The sequence below is a fragment of the Cuculus canorus genome, chromosome 1 (genome assembly GCF_017976375.1).
Source record: "Cuculus canorus isolate bCucCan1 chromosome 1, bCucCan1.pri, whole genome shotgun sequence".
Lineage (NCBI taxonomy): Eukaryota > Metazoa > Chordata > Aves > Cuculiformes > Cuculidae > Cuculus > Cuculus canorus.
The window spans coordinates 61,745,106-61,764,554 of NC_071401.1; the positions used below are offsets into that span (position 1 = coordinate 61,745,106).

General features: G+C 38.0%; 1 protein-coding gene across 7 annotated transcripts in view; it reads left to right on the forward strand.

Annotated features, from left to right (window-relative positions):
* ARHGEF7 (Rho guanine nucleotide exchange factor 7) overlaps nucleotides 1-19,449 on the forward strand; it is a 131,482-nt gene that overhangs the window by 75,025 nt on the left and 37,008 nt on the right. For all 7 annotated transcript variants that reach the window (XM_054064681.1, XM_054064697.1, XM_054064714.1 and 4 more), the window contains 3 exons: nucleotides 4,663-4,757; nucleotides 5,048-5,143; nucleotides 12,731-12,853. In XM_054064681.1, coding sequence (XP_053920656.1) covers nucleotides 4,663-4,757; nucleotides 5,048-5,143; nucleotides 12,731-12,853 — 314 coding nt within the window. The remainder of the gene's footprint in view (nucleotides 1-4,662; nucleotides 4,758-5,047; nucleotides 5,144-12,730; nucleotides 12,854-19,449) is intronic.

Sequence of the window (19,449 nt, forward strand, 5' to 3'; positions counted from 1 at the left end):
CCCTATAGAAGCCTTCCTGTACTTAAAGGGGCCTACAGGGAAGCTGGGGAGGGGCTCTTTGTCAGGGAGTGCAGGGATAAGATGAGAGGGAATGGTTTTAAGCTGAAAGAGGGGAGATTTAGATAGTAGAAAGAAATTTTTTACTGTAAGGATGATGAGGTGCTGGCATAGGTTGCCCAGAGAAGTCATGGATGCCCAATGCATGGAGGTGTTCAAGGCCAGGTTGGATGGGGCTTTGAGCAACCTGATACAGTGGGAGGTGTCCCTGCCCATGGCAGGGGGGTGGAACTGCATAATATTTAAGGTCCCGTCAAACCCAAACCATTCTCTGAACTATAAAATAATTATTTTTAATAATTATTAAATATGTAATGATTACTATGTGTAGATAAGACGAACAGCACATCCATTCACTGAAGTGAAAGCAGTTTAAGTTGATTTTTTTTTTTCTTAACGCACAGACTGCAGACATGGGACTTCCTGTGCTGAAGTTCTTACCAGTCTGCACTGATAACAAAATAGAACTCACACTAAGATAGAAACACAACAGCTCCAAATAAACCTTTGCCAGCAGGTGGTTAAAAGGATGCAGCCTGAGCTGGAGTGTAAGCATTAAAACCTGTGTTAAAGGCTCTCTTGACAACCAAGCTTGATTTTGGGCTGTTACTCTTGGGCTGCTTGGTATTTTTAAGTTGTGGCTGTCTTCCATCGTGCTGGTACATACTGAAATCTTGTAAATCTCATGATTATTTATTACTGGTTTTCCTAGGGAGGGATTTGTGCAGGTGAATGCAGCATCTGTGAGTGCGTTAGTCAGACTGAGGACAAAATTTGAAAGGCTGTTCAGAGGAAGTTCAGAAAGTGGTAGGAGAGGTTCCGTTAATCTCCCTTTCTGGCAGAATGGCTGGGATAGGCTAAAGAATAGGTGCTTAATGTAAAGAAGAGACTGCTTTCACCACTTTCCTCTATTCTTTGCTCCCTTGTAAACCTGTTATTTATTGTTATGGATTCACAGAGCTCCATCTGAAGTTCACAACACAAATCACATACCTTTTAGTCTCATTGTACTTTGTTAGCTGCACCTTGCACTGGGTGCTTCTGAGAAGACAGAGCACATTCAGTTTGTGCTTACATATTCCTGGCTTGGAAATGCAGGTTAGTGGAGAAGGACTGGTGCTACAATGTCTTGTCCTCCATAAAATGGTACAACTCACCATCAGTCTGTAATAGGTACCAGACTCATGATGTAGCATGTAGCATTTTTCATGTAGAAGTAATTTAGCAACCTGTTAATAATGAAGTGGGCAAATTATTGCAGATTATTCCCTGAAGATAGAGCAGGTGTTATTGAGTTTTATTTTTACTTGTCACTCCCTTGAGAATTTGAAACTTTGTGCCCAAAATAAAATTAGGTTATCTCAGTTGCCTTGAGATTAAGTAGGTGCTCTGGAGGCAGGTAAAGAAATGGACAACTTTCTCCATAGTATAAGTATTTGGATGACCTCACTTTTCATTTAAGTGTTTGAGAAGCAATAGAAAATAAGCATTCCTTTTGAGGCCACATCAAGCCTTTCTGTTTACTGAAGTTTATAGAAGTTTTTGAGGACTCTTGAGGTATGGTATCCTTGTGTGGTGTTTTCCATTGCCCCTCTGGAGAGCCAGTTTCAAGGGGTTCTTCTCTCACATTCTCGTGATTCAGGAAAATTAGACATTGATGGCTATTTTATTGAAGTGTGTGGTATTTCAGTCGAGTGTCATACTGCTCCCATAAAATGGGAGTGTGCTACAGGCTCATGCCCAAGTGTAGCTGTAAAATCTGCCTTTTCTCCTTTTGGTTTGGAAGGCGATCAGCTTCATGTAGGTCATTTAAAATCCATTTTTGGGTGGTAGTTTTTGCCCTAGGGAGATGGCTGGGGTTTTGTGTGACAGAATTGTTAACAATGCTTGAATTTTCCATGCTGTGTGATTGAGAGAGCTGGTGCTGTGTGAGGTCAGTTGTCTGTGCCTGCCATTCATCAGTGTTACGGATTGCAAAAGCTGCCACTTCAATGCTGCTCTTTTGGTACCCGGTCTTATCTGTGCAAATGTTGTGGTGGAGTTGTGGAAACAAGGTCTTCAAGGTCTCATGGGGTCTTGCAGCAGCCAGAACGCGCAGAAAGCAGGAAAGGGAAGAAAGGTGATTATTAGAGCATGCGGGTGAGATGTGGATATGAGGAATGTGAGGGTGCTCTGGTGCCAGAATGCTGAGTTGCAATACTGACTACTTTACTGACTACTTATCTCTTCAAAGCACAGTCCAGGCATTTAATCGTCGTAGCTTCTTCGTGAGGTAGGTAAGTCAAGCTGGAAGATGTGGAGATTTGACAGAACTGATGTTTTAGGGCTATGTAAGCAAGATTAGTCTTTTAAAAAGATATTCAAAGTAAAAGGAAGTTGTATGCAATGGAAACTGTCCTTGTAAATAAAAAAAGGAATAGATTTAATGTGACTTGGGAAGTGTTTAAAACAGTATATACTAAAGTGTTGTATAACCCAATGAAGTAGTAGAATAACATAAAGCAGTATAAGTGTATCTATTACTCTGCATAGGTTTTGTAGCATAGTTTTATTTACAGTTGCATTTATTTTCCTTTTTCCAGTAATTTATGAAGTTGCAAATTCTAGTTTTTAGGCTTTCCCATTCTTCTTTTTTCTCTTCCCCTCCTTTAAGTCTTTTTTCCTCCAATGCAGTATCCTCCATATAGCAAAGAGAATCCTCAAATAAAAATCTAAACCAGCACCGGAAAATAAGAATTGTGTCCAACATGAAACAAGTTTTATTTCAAGCTTTTTGGACAGCTGTTTGTAGCAAAGAATGGAAATACATTTTGAGAAAGTGGAGCAGTGGTGCAACCTTTCAAGATTTCTAGCTAATTCGTTGATTTTTAGCTTTTAATGTCTTTTAATGCTGTTTAGTGCCTCGTCAGAACACTGTGGTTTTGTTCTTGGCTTTCAGTCTCCTTTTCCGTACTAATGGCATTGTTAATGACTTTGAGCTGGGTGATTTTTGTAGGAAAAGCTGTATTAGAAAAGATTGGTCTTGCATTTAGTTTCGAACCTCATGGATCCTAAGTACTTTTGTATTTCCATTTTTAACAATTTACTTTCTTTGGTTTATATATGTATAAGAAAACATGGTGTTTAATTGGTGCTATGATCAATGGAAACTCTTTTCCCCTCCAGTCTAAGTGGTAAAAATACCCTTAGCTTTTTTAAAATTTATGTGCACGTTGTACTTTTATGCTGTAGTTCCCTAGTTAGTAGCCATAACTCTGCCTGTGACATTCTTCTGTCATAGTGTTTAGCAGAGAATGGGGACATTTTAATCTTCAGTTCAGGATTCAGATTTCTAACAAAAGAATGAACTCTAAAGTGGTCTCTCTGCCTCTTTCCAAATGAATAGAAGCATTCAAGGAATAAACAGAATCAATGACACCAATGAAAGGAACAGTGAATTCTTCATTGACATACTGAACTATTTAAAGTTATTTCATCAGGTTTGCATTTAGGAATGAATGGCTTTTTTTATTTCCTAAGAAAGAGTATTGACTACAACAATGAATAATGCACTCAATTACAGGCGTTACTATAAATGCTGAAATGAGATATTACTGCAGGCTTGACAAATATGGCATGTAGGAAAATAAGAAGGTTTGTGGTGTGGTTTATGACCAGTGAATAGTAAAAGTTTTCAAAGCTCAGCTGTGTTCATTGAGCTACTTTAATTCTGATGACTCTTTTGCTAAATCATTAACTTTACTGTGGCAAAAAGTAATTTGCTGGCTAGAAGCACAGTAGAACTCGATGTGAATATATTGGAGGATATCCTGAAGCAGGTTCCTGGGAGATGGCCCAGGGAAATTGTTTTCTTGTACATATTTGGGGGCATTCCAGCTGTTTGATTTATATTCAGAAAAAAGAAGAGTGCTGTATTTTAATAATTTTTGGCTTTGCATCACAATCTGTTGTAATTTTCTCAAAGTAGTGTGTATTATTGCACTCTCAGTGGAAGGTTAGGCAGCCCCATTTAAAACAAATGCAGTAATGGTAGTCGTAGTTCTAAGTTAAACTGGCAATTACTTGATATTTATAAATCTGTTACTATTCAGACCTCCAAGGTAGAACAGTGCATCTGAATAGACACTTTGTTAGCAAGATTGGTTGTACTATGTTGTAATTGAGACTGAGAAAACAACACTAACTGTTTTTTTTACAACTTCAGTTGTGCTTTGCCAGCCTCTGATCTCTAGCTTTTTGGAAATGCATAGGAGGAATAATTACCCCTAGCTTTTGAAGAACTCGCTCTCTCTAGCTCTCAAATATTACAGTAAAAGTTTTAAGTGTAGTGAAATTCTTGTTAGCTTACCACTTTTTTTGTGTATTGCTAAAGAATGGCTCGTTGTGTTTATATGTGTGTGTGTGTGTAGTGTTTTTTTCCTGTGAACTCCATAAATGTACAGTATTCAATGCTTTCTTGCTGATATTTACATTTTTAATGTAGAAACAATCATTTAAGTTTTCCTAGTGCTAAGTAAATTTCGGTGTGTTTTAAAACTGGTATTGGTTTGAAATTTTTTAAATTTCTCTTAAATGCTAGTCGCTAATTGGTGTTTTTTATTGTAGGTGCTACAAAATATATTAGAAACAGAAAATGAATATGCTAAGGAGCTACAAACAATGCTTTCAAACTACCTGCGACCATTACAAGCCAGTGAAAAGTATGTGAGTTTGCCTTATTTTGTTTTTTAAATTAAGCTTGAGATCTCTTTTGTTTTGAGAATGGCTTACATGGTCAAAATCTCAATTTCAATGTCCATGTGCATTTTCTTTTGTGGACTAGGAGATTCTTGAGGCAGGGCTTGCTTTTATTCTCTTTCCTTACTGACTGAGACAGTCCAGTACTTGATTTAAGAACCAGTAAGCATTTTCTTTAAGGTTTTAACTTTTATTAAAGTACAATTAGTCAATAATTGCAAACTTAAACATCTTTTATTTCCTTTGGCTCCAGGTTAAACTCGACAAATACTTCATACTTAATGGGAAACCTGGAAGAAATAAGTTCTTTCCAGCAAATGCTTGCACAGTCTTTAGAAGAATGCACCAAGTAAGTATTCTGCATACCAGATGATGTAGAATTATAACAAGCAAATATTATTCTTTTTTTTTTTTTTTGCTTGTTGTTTGACATAATTTTTGTTTCTCTCACTTTAAGGATAGTTGTTACAGCAGTGTAGTAATAGGTGTTTGGATAACGCATTGATTGCTTGCGCATATAGATATTGGCTCTTGGATGCAATGCCAGAGGTAGGCATTTTGATGTAGTTTGCAAACAGTTTATGAATTTCCATGATGCAATTGTATACCTGTGGGTAAGTGATAGACACGGTGGTGCTTTTTGTTTTGGAGGCATGAATTTTAAGTCTCTTCTTAAAATAAGAGGAAGAATGGAGGGAGCTTCTGTTATGATGCAGCAGTGGAGAAGGGGGTAAGTGTCTTTGAAAGATGCTGTATGAGAGTGCTTGTGCTTGGTATTCTGTCCTGAACGCTAGTGGTCATCAAACTGTGCTGGGAGAGGCATGCAGGGTAGGCAGAAAGAGCAATCTGAATTGAAAAGAATAGACTCAGTGCCAGTACTGTACTGTATTGAAAGCATGGAGCACAGAAAGAAGACGATAAAGACACCCGCCCTCCTTTTGTATATTAGGCTGAAGTGGTAGCTGAATATTTTGTCAGCTTCACTTCAGCACTTGAGGGTGTAAGGAAGGTTATCATATCACGTTTAAATTATCCTAACAATTTTTTAGTGTTGAAACTCTGCTAAAAGTGTAATTCCTGTTCCTAACCTCTGTTGTGTCCTTTTACCTGCCTGTGTTCTGGTTTTGTATGACCACATGTTGTACTAGGGCAGCTTGCTCATCCAAATTTTTTTGTTTTCTGCCAAGTTAGTAATTTTAATTGCTACCGAGGGCTTAGACAAGTTTTGCTCTGCTGGGAGTACTTGGCTGTGAAAAGGAATTAATGTCTTGGGTGGAGGAGAAAATACATCTTTTGGCAGCAGTGATCTTTTAGATCAGCTCAGCATGTCTTTTTTGACCTCTCCCTCCTCTTTTCCTCTGAGCTACTCTACTCTGAGCTTTGACGTGACAAAGTATAGGCTGTGTCTCCACTAGGGAGTAACATATGTCTGGGTCTGTGGCTGAGTTTGAACCCCATGTCCTCCTTTACCACCTGGCTTCTCTCACTCTCTTCTGCCTCTCAACATCTTAGCAGGAGTGAATGGGAAGGAGGATGATGTAGTTTAGGCGACTGTTTAGCAGTGGAATGGAAGCGTTCTTGAAATGACCCTTTTTCCATACTGTATTTGAGAAAGAAGAATATTCTCTCTGACAAGTTAGACTTAAACAGTTAGATATCCAAATCCCTGCCAATGGCAGTTTGTCCACATACTTCAATATTTCCTTTCTTTTCCTGTCACCGCTCTTTGTCATCTCATTGTTTTGCTTCTATAATTTTGTTTCTGTGAATCCGAAGTTAGGAAAATAAAGTACCTTCAATGAATGGACTGTCACCTTTTAAAACTTCACTATGGTAGTCTTAAAAACAAGAGTGGAACCTTTAAACAAATGAGTGCAAGCTTTGCTTAAACTTCATATGTAGATTAATGGGATATCATAATGTAGCTTCAAGCTCAGAAAGCTTACTTAGAGTTCCTTCCTTGATTTAAACCCTATTAGAGCACTTTCTCATGAAGTCCTTTATTTCTTCTTCCTAGTAAGTGAAATATTGCTGTTTAATGCAGTAGAAACATTATGGATGCTTGTAGGTGGGCAGAGGAAGTGATGATTCATGGTAACTGAAGGGTTACTGCAAATGGTTTGTTATTGTGTTTCCCTAAATATGCTAGTCATGCCAAATTGTATTTTCAGTTTAATTTTCATGATAGCATATTGATTTCAGTGTCCAGCTTCCTCCTGTTTTGAATCTAATCCATCATAATTCCCATCATGTAGAAGAATGCTTGCCCTGCTGCCTTGGTTTTTATCATTTTGCTGTGTTTTTTTGGCTGGTGAGCCTGTTCTATAAACTCAGGCTGAAAATAGCTTTATCATTTTATTATATTTTTGGCAGAGAGCTTTTAGTTCCATCATTCACGCACTTCATATTGCTGCATCGGGTGTGATGTTTTTTTTCTAACTTGACATGTCAGGATGACCAAATGCCAGTTGTAGTGCTGCCAGCCTGCACTGCTTGACAAATTCCCATTTCTGGGTGTGTGAATTGAGTTCTTTCCACCCCTGACTCGAGTCAGTTTGTCATTTGAGTTTTCTCTTAACAAATCCTGGCATGTACTTCAGTGACAGAAACTTTCTGGTGCTCTTCTTCTTCTTGCCTGCACCACATTGGCTTGTTTAACCTTCTTGTTGTTCAACATTTCTTTTTCAGAACATATCATGCTGTATTAGGCTTTTTGTGTGTTCCAGGGACAGAGTTGTTTGGTGATATGGTTTGGTTTTGATTGTGTACTACCCTCCCACGGCAATCTTGAAGCTTTTCTGGTGCACTGCTGAAGGTCTGAGCTATTTGAACTTGTCCGAGTTGGCCTCTGTTGCAGTATCGCTGTGGTGCTCCTGTGGGCTGCTCAGTCTGTCACAGGCCTGGGAACACTTCTGCCTGCCTGGATGCTGGGTTTGTTTGGGGTTACTTTTACCTTTATGATCTCTGTTATTTATTTACCAAACAAAGGTTGCATATGAAAGGAGTCTAACTAACACTGAGTGAGAATCTTCTGCTAGTCTGCTTCAAAAGTGTATTTTTTTGACTGAGTGCACTTAAATGGATGGAAGGAGAGCTGCAACTGACAAGGTGAAGAGGTGTTGCTGGAGTCTTCAGTTGTAAAATGGTGAATTTTTGACAGTAAACAGAGCAAGAGTGCTCTGGTCTGGTCTCTTTCCAGATCTGTGATCCAGTGCCAAAGCTCAGTGGCTCTCGCAGCAGAGGAATCTCTGAACAAAGAAAGTCAGTGTCCATCAGGTGGTCTCTGGGCTGATTTTAGAACTCTCTATTGGAAGCATTGCTCTTTAGGTGTTTTTGTAGCAAGAGACAGCAGATATTTCCTGCTGCAACTCCCCACCCTCCCCACATTCACCTGGGAATAAAAGCTGTCAGTTTATGGCTGTTCTCAATAAGGGAGGGGACACAACGCACAGGCTGACTGGTGACACCAGCCTGCGTGGGCTGCTTATGGATAATCTACTCTATAGCAATTTGAAGGCATTGGCTGTCTTTTAGGTGGCATCACAGACTTATCTCCCTCCCCTGTAAAAGCCATAGCTGCATTTTGTCCTTTCTTTCCTTCATGTTCCTACTCTTGCAGCCACAGTAAGTGTTATTCTTTAAAGTTTTTTGCAATTTTTTTTTTAAAAAAGAGAGGCACCAAGGTGTGCGAAGAGATTACTTAAATGTAATCCAAAAGTAATAAATGTTTTAGGTTTGGTTTTGGATTACAGGTGCAAATTAAGTGTGTTAAGGTTTTATCTCAGTATTGTCCCTTGGCTTTGGTTATTGTATCAAAAGAAGGAAGTCTGTCAACTTTAAGTTAATTTGAAAATGGTGTCTTTAGATTGCCTGAAACAAACATGCATTTGCACTGGTGTCTGAGAGATAAGACAAATAGACAAATAATGAAAGGTATGGTTGTGAAGCAAGCATTGAAAAATAGACTGATGGATTCTGAATAAGTTGAATAGTGCCTCCATTTGTGAAAACAGTAGCTCAGAAAGTTGTCGAGTGTCCCTCTTATTTCAGTAACCTTGTTAACTGTGAAGCCTCAGGAGTTAATATCTAGTATTTTGTTTCTTCAGACACTGCATCCCTTGGAGTCCTCTGTCACAATTGTCCTTTAATTTTTGCAGACTATCACTTGTTCTGTGTCTTCTCTGCTATCAGCTTTAAGTTCAAGACATTCTCTGTACTGATCTCCTGCAAATGTAGCAAACTTGTCATTGATGCTCCAGCTCCTTCAGAGAGCTGAAAGGGACAGGGGATTCTGCTGCTTACCTTTCTGTAGGAGGGGATGGGGGAAGAAAATGCCACCCATATAATTCAGAGTTTCCAGTTTGTGGGCAGGTTCTGCAGAAATGTGTGTGTATGTGTCTACACACTGACACAAAATCTAAGGCACGTTTCTTAGAACACGTGGGACATAATTAGGTACTCTGTAATGTCACTCTCTTTCTGCTGTCGGTCTAGCTTTAGTCTAGTTCTGATAGCCAGTTTTGATCTGAATCAAGTGTGATTGAGGAATAAAGTATTTTCTTTCTTGTCTCAAAATATCATGCAGAGTGGGAACCTGTTTTTAGTCTGGCTAAACAGAACTGGTAGCTATTAGATGTCGCTTGAACAAGCAGATAATCTGTTAGATAGTTCAGATGTAGTCATGTGATTATGCCTCTAGCACGTGTACAACAACAGAAGCTTTGTTATGGTTCTCTAATCCTGTAAATGAAATTAAAACATGTTTGGCCTTTTTATAACTGAAGTTTTTGTAATTTATATATACATTAATTAAAAAGGCATCACATAAAAATAAAGTATCAAATAGGGAAACATTGGGATGACAAGTTCAAAATAAACTGTAAAATAACTGCTCTTTACTGAACACGTTAAATACTAAAAGTTTACATGATGTGGTGATGGGCTTTGAATCATAGTGTTTTTCAGCAGTAAAAGGTGATAATTTATTAATTGTTCCTATTAAAATAGTAGAACACTTGCAACTAAAGCATGGATTAGAAAAAGTCAAAGGGGATGAGTTGCCACCCCCTCATACAGTCTGTTAATTCTCTTAATCCGACAAAGAATGTGCAGTGTAAAGTTGCATGGCATTTGCAACATGTAAAAAAGAATAATGTCACACTTTCATTCGGCTAAAAGAACAGCAGACTAAGAAGAGACAGATGTCTGCTTGGTGGAAACAGCCATAATTCACTCTCACTCCCCATCCCCTCTCTGGCATTACAGTATGAAAAGACAATTTAACCATTTTCAACAACTGTGTATTGGAACCGCTTACTACTGAATTCCGTTATGCCTTAAGTATGTCTTCAGAGTTTGAGACTTATGCCGCATCTATTACTTGAAGGACTTACTATTAGCTCATGCCTAGATTTATTAAAGGGGGACCAGCTGCTAGGCGGGAAATGCTGCTTGGAAGACTGTAAGAATAAACAGCATTCCTATGATATGCTGAGGAAAACCTGTTTTTCCTCTAAATACCTGTAAAATCAGCCACTCTATTGATTTTAGAATTTAAACTTTTATTGAAAGAGAAATAAAGATGCAGACAATAAAACATAATGTGAGGAGTGCTGATAATGTTATCAGAGTGTATCTGGCATGATGTGCTAGTCACAGGTTGTCTATAATGTGGGTGTCTATAATGAACATTGCTTTCAAATAAGGAAGCATGTTTCCCCACCTCGTGATTTGATGAACACACCTGTACAGTCAATTTTGACTTTGTATTGGGTAGGACTTTTGTCACTGTACAGAGAGACAGACTTCTTGTTTGAAATCTGGAGAATTTCTTGTGATGAACTTGGACTTGCCCATGATATTTAAAATTCAAAGGAGTGGGACAAGATGACTGTATCTGAGCAGGACAGGAGCATCCCCTGCCTGGAGAATGAATGGTTCTCTGCTGAAGTTCACTAGAGCATCTCTCCCTTTTTCAGAGGCAGTTTGCTATAGATTGATGTTTAGAGGCTTTACGCACAGATCCAGGACAATTACAGAAAATCTGGAACTTTTAAAAACAACATTTCTTTTAATAAGAACAGTAATCTTCCAGAGGGAATTGTTGGAACTAATGTTAACATGAAAACCTTTGTACTAGCAGTGTTTCTGTTAAGTACTTAGTGAAAACTCATATAGCTTTAAAGCAGTGTGAAATACTGGTTTTAAAGTAGCTAAATAGATAACACCACCACCACATTCCTTTGTGTGTCTCATCTTGCCAACAGGCTGAAGCAGTGACTCTGCATGTTAATGTTAGGAGATGCAGTCTTTATGCAAGGAGAGGAATTGAAACATCATCTCCTTGCACGTGTTGCACAGTCGATTTAGACAGGGCGTCAGGGACAAGCTTGTTGTCTGGGATGGATGAAAACTTACTGCCCCATCTTCTGGTTCACTTAAGTGTGTGATATACAATTGACTCTTGGCCATGGAACCTACAGCTTGAAGGGACTTAGTCTGTCAAGTGGGAGTTGATCTGTAGAAAATAATTATTGAGTTTCATCCCTTCTCACACCCTTGCAAAGTTGTTCACTTGTTTGTCCAGTTTAGTCTTTCTCACATAGGAAGCAATCTAGTATGGATATTTTTGAGTGATTCTGAGAAGGGTGACATGGTAGCAGTAAGAAAGCATGGAATATGCTGCTTCTCATCCGTTTGTGTTTAACTTGAAAATAGTTTAGATTTAAAAAAGAAAATATGTGAATGTGCTTTTATTTGCATCTGAAATGTGCAGCTTAAGGAGGTACTAAGAATAAGACTGGAAGAGTTGCATTTTTCTTTTCCTTTCCCCCTTCCCACTCAGACAGATGCAAAATCAGAAGTCAGACATACACTTTCTGCTGATGTACCAGTTTGAAGCTGGTGCCACGCAGCGAATTTCAGATATTTATACTCCAGATATTTTCTTAGTGCAATTTGAGATGACAGTTTCTACTAAAACCTTTTGAAAAAATACACTTTATATATTCATATTATATTTCCGCATATCCTGTCCTCCTTTATGGATGTGAATGAATGTATGCATATTCCTCTGAACATGATCAAAACTCATTAGGTTCACCGAGATAGTGTAAAAGTAAGCTTTTCTTCTGAATACTTTTGCTAAGTCATCTTTTTTTTTTTTTTTTTTTGGCTGAAGTCGCTGAGGCTGTTGTTGTTTAATTACCATTATATGCTAGACAAAATAAGACCTTCTGAACAGAATTGTGAGATTTTTTCCTTTGCTGCTTAGCAAATGTGGTGCATTTGAGCATCAAATATGAAGAAAATGTGAGATCTAGAAAGGATTTCTGTGCTGATGGTGTTAAAGCAATACTGTGACCCTGGTTATAAACCAGCATAAAAGTGCCTTATGGTTCTTAAAAAGCAAGATGAGTGACAGTTGTCTAAACCCAGCCTGTTACTGCATGGTAGCTGGTTTCTATTTGTGCTGTCAGAGCTTAATGTGCTACTTAGATCTTTTAATGAACATTTTAAGCCCATCGTCTCTGCTGGTGTAGGGTAGAAGGAGAGAATCCTGTTGCCATCCTGTCCAGTTTTTGTCTAAGTGCTGAAATACTGATTTTAAGATTTGGCATGGCATATGTAAGTGGATAGTCAACTGTTCTAACGGATAGATAAGTTGACTGAAAATCTAACTCCTGAAGAAGGTGCTGATTACCACTAATTCTTTAAAAATCTTGCGGAATGATCATTTTACAGGTATGTACCATATTCTGCCTGTGGTTAGGGACCATAGAAATCTGCGTGAGTTTATTAACAAAAAATCCCAGCAAAGAAAACTCTGAAAAAAACAAATCTCCTGAACCCAGTGTACACTGCTTGTCCACACTTCAATTTATTTTCATGTCTGGTTGGTATTGCAGTAATTTCATCTTTATTACTCTGTTTTTAGGTTGCCTGAAGCTCAGCAGAGGGTTGGAGGATGTTTTCTGAATTTGATGCCACAAATGAAAAGCTTGTACCTTGCATACTGTGCCAACCATCCATCAGCAGTAAATGTTCTCACAGAACACAGGTATGTTTGCTTTGTGGTCTTTTAAGTTTAGTACAAAAAAAAGTGCATACAATACATTTGTGTTGTGAAGCTGTGATGTCTCTTTTGTCACTCGTTTTCTATGGTAGAGCTTAAGAAGAAAATAGTTGTAGTATATTGTTTAAAAAGACAAAAAAACACAGAATACAAAGCTGTGACAAACTGGTCATTGTCACATGGAACTTTTGGCAGTGTGTATCAGCTATTTGAGAGTGTTTTCTCATTTAAAGAATGCGTGCTGGGCTCTGAGTATGTCGAAGTTTACTGATTATCATCTTTGTTTTAAAATGTTGAGATTGAAACATGTTTGTGGAATTATGGCATAATTGGTGTGATTTCTAGCAGACAGTTGATGAATTTTAACTTACCTGTACTTGGCTTGATAATGATATACTTTTGGTTTTATTTTTGAGTGATATGAAAGGAGCGTGAGCTTTTCAAGTTTAGAAAATCAGTATTTCCTGTGTAAGAAGTTGCTGAGTTATGATGGAGGTTGCTCAGCTGTAGGACTGACCTTTAATTTGCATAGAGGATGCCCTGTATCACCTCGAGGGAACAGACTTGAGGCCCAAACTTGATTAAAGAAGTCCATTTTTGCAATCTTGTCTTATATATTTTCCTGATGAACATGTGCTGCAGCCGCTGTTAATTTGGGGCTGCAAGACGAACCATGGCCTTTGCTTGAAGGTTAAACATAGGACAAATATTAGGAACGTGTCTGTTCTTTTTGCTTCTCCACCTCACCTTTTTTGCCTTCTTGTGGTGAGCAAAACTGAACGTATTTTCAATATTCTTAACTTTTCCTGAACAAGAAGGAGCATAATTGAGTTGTTTTCTATAGTGTTAGTATCTTTCAAGAGCTCAAATTTTGTTTTAACAGTGACAATTTGTGGCACATTTGTGAGCTTTACTTACAGTAGTATAAATAAAAAAAACCTTTTAGCTACTGAATACTATGAACTATCACTTGTGTTAGCAAGACATGCAACGATGTTCCAACCCTGCTTTGAAAAATCAAGCTGCAAATCCAGGAGGAAGAAAAAAGGTTGTGGTGATTTTGGTTTTTCTTTGTCAAAAGCAATGATAAATTAGAACGAAACAGGACAAAAATATGTTCAAACCCCCCCTCGATGAAACCCCTTGTTTATTTTCTTTCAAATGTCCTATTTCCACTCCCACTTTATGTAAGTGGTAAGTAGTTCAGGTGATCCACGCCTATGGGGTTTTTAATACTCTTAAGCTTAGATTTTCTTTTTTATGGCTTTATGCTCTTTTCATTCAGAGATCTGGCTTTTAATCTGTAGCTGGAGGATGGCAAGTGGTAGCAAAGTGATCATCCATATCTCTTAAGATCTGGAGGTATTTGTAAAGGATTATTGCAAGTTTCACAGCTTTTGGAAAACAGGTAATAGCAGTGTCTATGAAACTGATAGAAATGTGAGGCATGGAAGCTATTTGTTCTGTGGGCGGAGAAGAGTAGCATTTCTTCTCATTTGTGTTGCTTTGGGCATAGGTTGTCCTAGGAAAGATTCAGCTTCTTGTCTGTAAAGTCATCTTGACATCAGATCCTTGTGGATTCAGTATAAGTTATAGAGCAGGCAAGTAATTTGGATGTGGAAGTAGGTTCTAAGCTGAAATTTTTAAGAGATGTCAAATACAGAGATTTAAGACTTTTAAACAGTGAGGACTTGTATAGTTTTAGCAGAGGGTCCAAAAGCATTATATGTGTTGTAATATCAGCAAAAATATGTCAGAGAAATAAATGTTTGCAGAGTTCTTGGAATGGAATGTCATATTTGTAAAAGCCGTGCCTATTCAGTAGTATGTTAGAGGAAAAAAGAGCAGTTGGGAGTGGTTTGATTTGGAAAATAAATTCTTGTTGTCTTCAGAAGATTATTTCTTGTCATAAACTGAACACATATGCATTAATCGTACTTCTGAAAGCCGTTCTACAAAAAGACCATAGCAGATAACTTTAAATCAGATTCTTCTATCAACATAAAAGTGTTTTCTGCAGTTTGCTAAGTTTACTTGCTTTTGGTGGGAATCATACCAACAAAAATGAAGCAAAAAGTCTCCTAGATAATTGTTCTTGAGGGAAACTTCAGAAAATTTACCTCCACTTTATTTTTTTTTTATTGTATAAAATATACTAGCTTTATTATTGTGTTTTTACTGCCATTGAGTAAGAAGAACTTAAAGGAAAATTGCTGTTGTTTTTAAGCATTAATGGTATTGTTTCTTTGACCAGTTGGATCCCTGTAACATCAAAACTGTAAGCAGTCATCTGGTTTGATGGAATATTATGCATATGAGGTTTTTGTCATTTTCTGTAGTATAAATCGTGCTCTTTAGTTAGTATTTTAATACCTTTTAAAATGTCATTGACACCTGTTAAAAGGCCTGTGTGTGTATGCATATATATATAGATAAAACCAGATGATATTAACTTACTCAGTTATTTTGGACTTTGGTCAAAAGCTGCTTTTTTTCAATAGCATTTTTGTCGAGTCATTTCTAGATAGCTGTACTTGGGATGGGGTTGGAGATTTAAAAGATGCATTCAATTGGAATATGACTGTCTTTTTTTACCACATTCAGCATGAATGCTAGCCTGTCCTTAGTCTTTCTCTTCGCCATTTACCGTTTAATCATATGTTGCAGAAATATGGAGGTTTTTTACACAATGTAAAGTAAGGATGTGTGTGCATATGTATATTCATATGTGTGCATATTTCTAAACAGTTGGATCAAATGGTGTTAATTATATTACTTACAAGATTTTATCATGTTCAGAACTTCAAAGCTGCAAACATCTTTCATTTCCTTAAGTTAATTATTAATAGAGAAAATATTGAAATAACTGTTATTAGAGACCTTGAGTGTATGTGCATATGCAGAAATAAAACCTCATACAGCCCACACAGGAGTTAAGGTTCTAGAGCTCTATGTTTCTGAAGTTTTATTTGCCTCTGATAACCACAACAAGAAGAGAAAATTAAATCTTCCTCTTAAGTCTAGGAACAGATTCTTTTCTTGGTTCCGCTTGTGGCACTGGAAGTTTTATCCAGGTGTTAGAGTTGGTGCTCAATGTAATTTTTCCAATTTCATATAGTCTAGAAATTTGGTAGGTACTTTTTGTCTGACAGATTGTTTCGGAGCCATTGCATATATTATCCAGAATTGAAATCCTTTGTGTAATGATTCATGAACTTTTAAGAATGAAGTCATTTTTCCTTAGGTCTGTCATCGTGTCTTGTAATTGTGTTTTAAGCCACTAGCTAGAGCTGTAGAGGTAGAGCTCGTCAGGTGTGGCTGAGCAGTGGTTCGTGCAGAGATCAATGTTTTGCCTGTTTCTACCACTGCCTCTTAGCTTGTTTTCCTTGTTCCCTTTACGCATTGTGGCCATAGTGCCAGTGTATGCATTCTCTGTTTAATTTGCTTTATTCCGTAACCGTCATACCTCCTTGGCTGTGTTGTACGAGGTTTCATTTTCTAATATTCCCCAATTTTTCTTGAGAATCCTAGTTCAAGTCCAAGGATAGGTGTTACTCTTGGAGAGAATTTTCCTTGCAGGACTGCCTCGAGGTTGTAATGTTTAGTCAAATTAGCATTGATTGCTCTGTGTGCTGATCATAGACGTAATGCTTGCCTTCCAGTAAGAGAAAAAACAGAATGAGCAACCGAAGGCATGAAAGAATTTATTTCCTTCAAATTAAAAATCCTAGTTGGATATGAACTACAGAAGTGGATAATTACAGGGCAGTAAGGAGTCCCAGGAAGATGAGATGTTACCTACCCGGGGAAGGTCACAAGCCACAAAGTTCAGTGCAAGGGGAAACTCCAGCAAATAAAAAGAGAAGGCAGAAGCTAGGACTGAGACTTTTTGGACTGCATCCAAAATAACATTTTAAGTATAGAAATCACTGATGGGTGGATAATGTTGTGAAAAAGAAGTCATGAGCCCCACTGATCAGTGGGCATAAAACTCTTCTGAAGAAATATGGAGACTACAGACCCCATTAATCAGCGTTAAGTAGGTAATTTTTGAGAGTAGGTTTTTAAGCTATTTCCTTTGCTTAAACAACGCCATGTAGATTTTAAAACAAAATGGAAGCAAAATTTTTCCAACAGAAAGTTTAATTTCATGAAAAAGCAGCCAAAAATTAGTAATATACGCTTGTTTTTTTCTTATTTTGTGAAGTGGCAAGCGCAGAGCAGATTCTTAGCTGAAAGAAAGCTGTTCACAAATCTTTGCTTGTTCAAAGATTAATTTTGCTAGATTCTTCTGTTCTCTTAGATAACACGTCCCAAGCATATTCTGCACTTGCATTGTAGACTTGGCAGTCTAGATAAAATTTGTGGAGCTGAAACATCACAATTACTCCGAGTAACTGGAGCATGGAATACAGATCAGCTTGAGTCAGAAAACTCTTTGTGCCTCCCCCACTTCGGTGCATCCCTGAGCCTGCAAGTGTGCAGGCTGATGTCATACACCAAGCAACAGTCCCCGGGAGAGGAGCTTGACTGGGAAGTTTAGCACTGGGAAATTAAAAGCTGCAGTTGAGGGGTTGCTGAGCCAAGCTGTGCCACAACGCTCTCAAAATGCGGTGCCTGTGTGCAGTCCTCAGACCCCTCAGCAGTGATAGCTCGTGCTCCATCTATTACAAACAGACACCTGCTTCAGAAGTGTAAGTTGTGATTTTAAACATATACGTTTTAGTTCCTGGATGTGCTTTCCTCAAGTTTTAGATGGCTTTTTACTTCCGTTATTGCAGGCACATTTGAACCTGTTTTCCTCCCTCCCTCTCAGTCTGATTTGCAGCTTTTGAGGCAGCTGTACTAAGAAAGATTTGAATATATTAATAGGGCTTAAAAACACTTTTCATGGTGACCTTTAAAATGTCTCAAGCTGTGAATGAGCCTTGGTCTGGAGTGGGGAGAGCTCTTCAGCATGAGATTTCAGGATAAAAGAAACACAGCGCTTTTGTATGCGTCTCTGCATTTCATTCTGTAAAATGACGCAGGTAGTGAATTCAAGTCTTGGATGCCTCTTGCTGAAAAGCTACTTATTTAGACAGTTGTGACTAAGTTGATGATTTCACCATTCAGAAACTTTTCTTGTTCAGCTAAATGATGCCTCTTCTGAAAACTTACTGCTTAGCTGTGGGCTGGAGTTTTATTTAGCATATACTGCCTAGGAGAGTGTGGTACTTGCAGGCATCAACTGAAATTGTGACATGAAAGAGCCATTGTCTTTGCCCAAGCAGCTGCGCTCTTAAACTAAAGGCACTGAGTTTTAAGCTGCTATTAATTACAAAACATTTGTGAACTCTTGTCATATTCAAACAGTATTTTCACTCTTGGATATTTTACTGAAAGTAAACCTTTCCATTGTGCTCTGTATTGTGTTTGTCTGCTGTGAATAAATGAAAGACCTTCACTTTAAGCTTTGAGCTAAAGTAATGTCCATTTTGCCAGATATTTTATGTTCATGAAACTGCAGGGATAGCAGGCTTGTGTAGACTGCTAACAGGGTCTGTATGGTAGAACTGCTCAGACAAAATTTCGGGTATTATTGTATTAAAAGTGTGCGTGTGTTCATTCTAGACTTTGAACAGGCCAGCATGTCAAAACTTGTCAGAGGGAAGCGCAGAAGCTTATGAAAGAAGACATTGTCCTCTTGGGAATGTTGGGAGGAAAACTACGTCATTCAGTTTTAATTATACCTATTAACACTGCCCTGTGTGAAAGGCTTCCTGATGATGCCATCGCTAAGCATGTTTTTCAAGATTTTGTGTACATTTCAAGTGAGCTGAGGTTTAAACTTGCTCCTGAGTTCTTATATTGTGATTAAGTAAAAAGGAGGTGCAAAACAACCAAATGTCTTGTATCAAAGAGCAGCGGATGGCCTGGAAACTGCTGCAACATTGCATAACCACAGAGCGTGTTTAGTTAAAGGCATCAAAGAGTAGACAGTGAAAACAAGATTACATCAGCTTTTAATCTGAGGTTTCCAAGCAGTTGATTTCAATTCAGGCTACAGTGAATTTTTTTCCTGTTTTCTCACATATCCATTTCATAATGCCGAAGTTGGGAAGAGATAGAATAGTGATAATGAAAGTTAGGAATAGTCACTATTTCATCCACATGCACAATGTTCTTCCTACTGCAGAGGCATTAAGTTTAAAACAAATAGGGGGAGAGTGGGAAAGTGCAAACATTGTTAGTGGATAGCTCAGCAAATACCATTTATATAATGTACCCAGCAACATGGAGATGGCCGAAGTTATTAGGAATTGGAGACAAGGGGTATGTTTGCCTCTCTGTAATCTTAAAGGCAAAAAATAGCGCTGTTATTTGTGAGTCTTGTAGAACATACTGCTATGCTGGGGAGGAAAGAGAAGCTGCATAGGTAAGTGAAAGGATTGTGCTGCCTGAAGCCGGGAAGAATAACAGGTAATGTAAAAGGGAATGCTTGATAAAGTTAGGCAACAGGGGCTGTGGACCTGTCCGAAGGAAACAAAATGCAAAGAATTAATTTGAACACTTACTTTTTGATGTTTTTTGTAGCAAAT